At 37.4% G+C, this 6,693-nt stretch overlaps 1 protein-coding gene across 1 annotated transcript; it reads left to right on the top strand.

Moving 5' to 3' along the window:
* The first annotated feature begins 1,387 nt into the window (after window positions 1-1,387).
* Window positions 1,388-5,309, top strand: LOC135209441 (uncharacterized). Its single transcript, XM_064242116.1, has 2 exons — window positions 1,388-4,069; window positions 4,401-5,309. The coding sequence occupies exons 1-2, from the start codon at window positions 1,388-1,390 to the stop codon at window positions 5,307-5,309; spliced, it is 3,591 nt and encodes a 1,196-aa protein (XP_064098186.1).
* Window positions 5,310-6,693: the final 1,384 nt, after the last annotated feature.

Below are 6,693 nucleotides of genomic sequence, written 5' to 3'. Positions count from 1 at the left end.
ATTTTCCTGTAGTATTCACTTATTTATGAAGTCACGTGCATCTACAGTGATTTTTTGAAGCATATATACTATATATATATATATATGTATATATATTACATATATATATATATATATATGATATATATATATCTATATATATATATATATATATATATATATATATATATATATATTATAATAACCCTCCTATCATTATGTAGCAGTTCTAATTACACACCTATTATTGTGTATGATGTTAGCGCCATCTATTGATTGCTGATCGTAGCGGACAGCATGGATGAAATTACCTCATGTTTTTAATGTATGTAATCCTTGGAAATGTTTACTTCTAAGCTCTGTCAAGTTAATACTTTTGAGTTCGTTATCCGGTGGCTTACGATTCACTTGTTTCTAGTAGTTATTAAGTGGTTATTTGTTATTATTTTGTTATTATATATTCAGACATGATTTAAAATAAGTAAAGTCTTTGTTTAATTTTAATTATACCTACATGAAGTGTTGCCCTCATTACCGAGAATTCATGAATAGTCAAGTGGAAAGCTGAAGTTGTGACAAATTGGGGGCCTGACCGGGATCTACTTACGTTTGCGCTGTGCTTACGCTCGATCTTGACGGATTGTGAAATTCATTTTGTTGTTTCTCTGTGATGATGGACAACATGAGTGTAGTGTATTAGTGATATTTTGCTAGTTTATAACAGACCACCACCGGATAGTGTTCTCCAGCACGCTCACACTTTCACTTAGAGAATGTCGTGTTGCAACACGTCATTTTAAGCGTACATCGAGATTTTGGAGGACGTGCAGGCAGGGTAATGGCAGCCTAGAATTCGTCATTCTTTTAACCCTCGACTCTGTTGACTACCATCGCTTAGTGATATCTTCATAGTCGCCCCAACTTCTCGAGGTGCTTCGAGGCATTCAAAACCTCATCATAAGGGAATGAAAGATTCCTTCCTTAGGAACCTCTGTTCCTCTTACTCAGGGTACGACCTTCGCTCTTTAAAGGATTTCGGCTTCATATTGTTACGACCACGTTGTCAAGAACTTCGTTCTACCTCGATGGATACTTAAAGGTTTATTCCTTGTTCAGGTAACTGTTGGTACTTCCAATTATTTACTTCATTAAGAATATTTCATTTAAGATTGTTAGTGGATGTGCATTATTGGTGAACTAAGTTTTCTGATTGGCATAGATTATTAAAGGCTCGTTCTTTTAAGTGAATTTCTGAACATTGTGGGACTTAAGGATTAGAAATTCCTGTGGTTTGTGGGTGCCTTCGCACCATAAATCCATGAATAATCTAACTTTTTGAAGTTTTATAGCTTGTGTATGGTAGTAATAAAATTTCCAGTGATCTTTTCCATTTTATCAGTATTGAGAGATGCCTTTTGATCTTGAGAAATTTGTAGGTGCACCCAGGGAGCACCTGAATACACTACAGGAAGCTAAGAAGGACCAGCTTCGCCAAATAGCTGTAAGGGCAAGAATATCTGTAGGTCATGCTGTGGTGAAAGCTGAACTATTGGGAAAGATCATAGATTTCCTGATAAATAGTGGTAACATAACTGAAGAAGAGGCTCTTCCCTTAAGGCCTTTAACACTTGAACGAGGTGCTGCTCGTACAGTTACTACACCTGAAGACCCAGAGATAGTGAAATTGAAACTCCAACTTGAACTGCAGCAGCGAACAGTAGAAGCTGCAAATGCCGCAGCAGCAGCTGAACAAAAAAGGCTTGAAGCTGCAAATGCCGCAGCAGCAGCTGAACAAAGAAAGGTCGAAGCTGCAAATGCTGCAGCAGCAGCTGAACAAAGGAAGGTAGAAGCTGAGCAAAGAAGACTTGAACTAGAACGAAAAGAAAGAGTTCTGTTGGAAAAGGAACTATCAGCCATAAGAATAGAAGAAAGATTGGCAGAAATACAGCTACCTGATGCTTTTGATCTTAGTAAAGCACTCAAACTCCTGCCTGTCTTCGATGAAAAAGATCCTGATGTATTTTTCATTACTTTTGAAAACACTGCAACGTCTCTCAACTGGCCTAGAGACCAATATGTTCTCTTAATCAGAAACTCCTTCAAAGGAAAAGCTGCATATGTGGCAGCACAACTTGTCCAAGAAAGGGATTATGAAGTCTTTAAAACTGCTATATTGGATGCTTATAGTGTTACAGCAGAAGGGTATAGACAAATCTTCAGACAAACTTTAAAGAACCAAGCTCACACGTATCTCGAGTTTTTCACATTGAAGTTGAAGCAGTTTAATAAATGGATAGATAAGGAACAAATAACTACTTTAGAACAATTAAAGAATTTAATAGGTTTAGAAGAATTCCTGAGGCGTATTCCAGCTAATGTGTCAATGTTTATTAGAGAAAAACAAGAAAAATATGGAAAAAGGGCTGCCCTATTAGCTGATGATTACCACCTCATTCATAAACTTAAACCACACTCGTCCTCTCCTTCATCTGCCCCCCAGGTTTGTACTTTTTGTAAGAAAGTAGGTCATCATATTAAAGACTGTCCTAGTCCCAAATGCAAAGCATCTCATGGTAAGGCTTCTCCTAATGCTTTTACACAAGGACCCAAATCAGGGAATACTGCAAATAAAACGACACTTCACTGTGCTCAACCTTTATCAGGCTTTGCAGCATTTACATATCCTGGTAAAGTAAATGATATCCCAGTGCAAATTATGAGAGATATGGGGTCTTCTCAAACTATCATTAGCTCAAAGTTAAAAGATTTAGCTAAACCAACAGATCAGTATGTAACTGTGTCGGATTTGACTTGTCAAAAGGTTTTACCTATTGTACAGATTTCTCTTGATTGTCCTTATTTTAAAGGTTCAACTAATGTCGCCTTGTTGGATTCTGACCTGCCTTGCAAGAACATAGACATGATACTTGGTAATGACTTGGCTCAAACTAACAGTACTCCTAGTCTTATCATTACTCAGCCTGAAGTAGTGATCGAAAAAGCTTGCAAAGAGTTTTCTCCTGTGGTAGAGCTTCCCTGCCAAGTAGTCACCAGGTCTACAACCTCAACTTCTAGAGACACTGAACACACAGGTAAGGTGGATCAAAGTACCTTAGGTGAAAAAGTCCTTGCTGATCTTGTTGATATTCCCTCAGATGAATTTGTAGAGTATCAAAGGTCTGATGATAGTTTGAAAGAATACTTTGATAAAGTAAAAGATGATGTTGATGAAAGTAAGTTACCATATTTCTATCTTGATAATAACATCCTTATGAGACGTTATAGGCCTTTGAAGATTGCAGGACAAAATTCCTGGCATGATAGTTACCAGCTAGTAGTTTCTTCTAATCTTCGTGCAGCCTTATTGGATCTTGCTCATTCAGCAGTCTCTCATCTAGGCATTTCTAAAACCTATAAGCGTTTGCTGGACGATTACTACTGGCCTGGTATGAAAGCTGATGTAAAGCACCACATAGAATCTTGCCATCCCTGCCAGGTAACTGGTAAACCAAATCAGAAAATACCTCCAGCACCATTAGTTCCTATTACTGTACCTAATTCTCCTTTTGAAAAGGTAATTGTAGATTGTGTTGGTCCACTTCCAAAAACTAAAAAACAAAATGAGTACATTTTAACTGTGTTGTGCCCAACTACTAGATTTCCTTTAGCCATACCTATAAAAAACATATCTGCTAGAACAATTATTGTTAATCTTCTTAAAATATTCACCATTTTTGGTTTTCCAAAAGAGCTTCAGTGTGATCAGGGGACAAACTTCACTAGTGATTTGTTTAAGCAAACTTTAAAGCAGTTAAACATCTCCCATATTTTTGCTTCAGCTTATCACCCTCAGACTAATGGAGCCCTCGAACGCGTACATCAGACCATTAAAAGCCTCCTGCGCAAGTACATTTGTGAAACTGGACGGGACTGGGATGAAGACCTGGATCTGCTTATGTATGTACTTAGGAGTACACCTAATGAGTCGACTGGAATTTCTCCCTTCGAGATGATGTTCGGCCGTAGACCTAGGACAAACCTTAGTATGGTAAAAGAAAACATCCTAAGAGGTACTTACAAAGACCAGCAAGTAAGTATTCCACAATACCTTCAAAGTCTTAAGGTTAAATTTGACCATATTTATGAATTTGCCAATCTGAATTTAACTAAGTCAGATTCGAATGAAAAACCATTACGATAAAAAGGCCAGAATTAGAACTTTCAAAGTAGGAGATGATGTACTTGTATATCGACCAGTTCCAGGAGCTCCATTGAGAGAAAAATTTATGGGTCCGTATAAAATCACTAAAAGGGTCTCTAAAACAACTTATGCAATTGAAACTCCAGACAAAAGGAAACCTAGCCAGTTAGTGTACATTAATCTAATAAAACCATACCAATCTGCAAAGATTTCTCCACAGGTAGTTCACCTGTTAAGTAGAGAGATTGATCACTCCACTCACAACTCAAGGATAACTACTCCCATCGAGACTTCTCCTAGCACGAAAAACCTAGTACCCGAGGCAGTTGATAATGATAGACTTTTAGCTCCTCTTGAACCAGACGAAGAAGAAACTTTGGCTCATAATCATATTTTGTCATGGAAAGATGCTAGTAACTCACAGATTCTTTCTTTACTTTCACAGTATCTTGGTCATCTTCCTGAGGTGGAAAGGGAAGAATTAGAGGCTGTTCTGAAGTCTTATCCTGCAATATGTTCAGACACTCCTGGTTGCTGTACCTTGGTGAAACATGATGTTGTGCTAGAACCAAACACCAATCCCGTTCGTCAACCTTTTTATCGGGTGTCCCATCGTTTATTACCAGCCTTCAAGGCTGAGGTTGAGTATTTACTAAAACTAGATTTGGCTGCACCAAGTAAGTCTCCCTGGGCATCGCCTTGTATTTTAGTCAAAAAGCCTAACAATTCCTATCGTATGTGTACGGATTATAGAAAGGTTAATTCTGTAACAGTCAAGGATGCTTATCCATTACCTAGAATTGCAGATATTATTGACTCGGTGAGTAATTCTAAATACCTTACCCAGATTGATCTCTTGAAGGGTTATTATCAAATTAAATTAACAGATAGGGCAAAAGAGATATCAGCCTTTATAACACCTTTTGGTCTCTTTGAATACAAAGTTTTGCCATTTGGGATGACTAATGCTCCAGCTACATTCCAAAGGATGGTCCATGAAGTTACACATGGTTTGGAGGGTGTATATGTCTATTTGGATGACATCGTAATTGCTAGTAACTCCTGGGACGAACACCTCAAGATCTTAAAAGAACTCTTCAAAAGACTCCTGAAAGCACTTCGTTATTAATTTAGCCAAGAGTTCATTTGGTAAGGCAAAAGTTACATACCTAGGACATGTCATTGGCAGTGGCTCCATATTACCCAAGGATACTAATGTAAAGGCTATAACTTCATTTCCCACTCCTAGTGATAAAAAAGAACTCAAAACTTTCTTAGGTATGGTGTCATATTAATCAAAGTTTTATCCTAATTTTGCCATCATAACTTCTCCTCTACATGCCTTGACATCTAGCAAAGTAAGGTTTCACTGGACACAGGATCACGACAAGGCCTTCCAGCAGCTAAAGTTATTCATGACTTCATCTCCTTTGTTGCAAGCTCCTAATCTTGCTAAACCTTTTTTTTATACAGGTAGATGCTTGTAATACTGGATTTGGTGGTGTCCTACTGCAAGAAATCAATGGGACCAGTACTTTTCCTCCTTTGTTGGAACACCTGCTGACAGTATCTTATTACTCGGGAGCATTCAAAGGCACTCAACTAAGATGGCCTACCATCGAAAAAGAATTATTTAGTCTTGTAGCAACAGTCCTTCATTTTCGTCCATATCTGGAAGGTGCTGCACGCGTCGTCATTTACACCGACCACAAACCCCTTACCTTCCTCGAAAGGGCCAAGCTTAACAACAAGAAACTTCTTCGATGGTCATACATCTTGTCTTCATACAACATTGAGATCCACAGCATTCGAGGATCAAACAACACCATCGCCGACGCATTATCACGTCTTAGACAGAAAACCACTTGAATTCACTAAGTTTTTCAATAAAATTGTCATAGTAATTTCATTCCTAACAGGGGGGAACTATAATAACCCTCCTATCATTATGTAGCAGTTCTAATTACACACCTATTGTTGTGTATGATGTTAGCACCATCTATTGATTGCTGATCGTAGCGGACAGCATGGATGAAATTACCTCATGTTTTTAATGTATGTAATCCTTGGAAATGTTTACTTCCAAGCTCTGTCAAGTTAATACTTTTGAGTTCGTTATCCGGTGGCTTACGATTCACTTGTTTCTAGTAGTTATTAAGTGGTTATTTGTTATTATTTTGTTATTATATATTCAGACGTGATTTAAAATAAGTAAAGTCTTTGTTTAATTTTAATTATACCTACATGAAGTGTTGCCCTCATTACCGAGAATTCATGAATAGTCAAGTGGAAAGCTGAAGTTGTGACAATATATATATATATAATATATATATATATATATAGATATATCAGATGAATAAATATTATAATATACATATACATACATACCATACATACATACATACATACGTACATACAGTGTGTCCATAAAGCCCCAGAACCATTACAAGTATTTATTGGCCAGAATGGCACTGGGACTTTATGGATACCCTGATTATATGTGTTGGAAAAGA

Source organism: Macrobrachium nipponense, chromosome 11, assembly GCF_015104395.2.
Source record: "Macrobrachium nipponense isolate FS-2020 chromosome 11, ASM1510439v2, whole genome shotgun sequence".
NCBI lineage: Eukaryota > Metazoa > Arthropoda > Malacostraca > Decapoda > Palaemonidae > Macrobrachium > Macrobrachium nipponense.
The sequence above is the reverse complement of the archived record's forward strand: the minus strand, read 5'-3'. Positions and strand labels throughout refer to the sequence as shown.

Excerpts from the sequence above, each read along its gene's own strand:
- LOC135209441 (XM_064242116.1), top strand. The coding sequence starts at position 1,388 with ATGCCTTTTGATCTTGAGAAATTTGTAGGTGCACCCAGGGAGCACCTG. Across the intron at positions 4,070-4,400 it reads GTACTTACAAAGACCAGCAA|GTAGTTCACCTGTTAAGTAG; the intron begins GTAAGTATTCCA and ends ATTTCTCCACAG.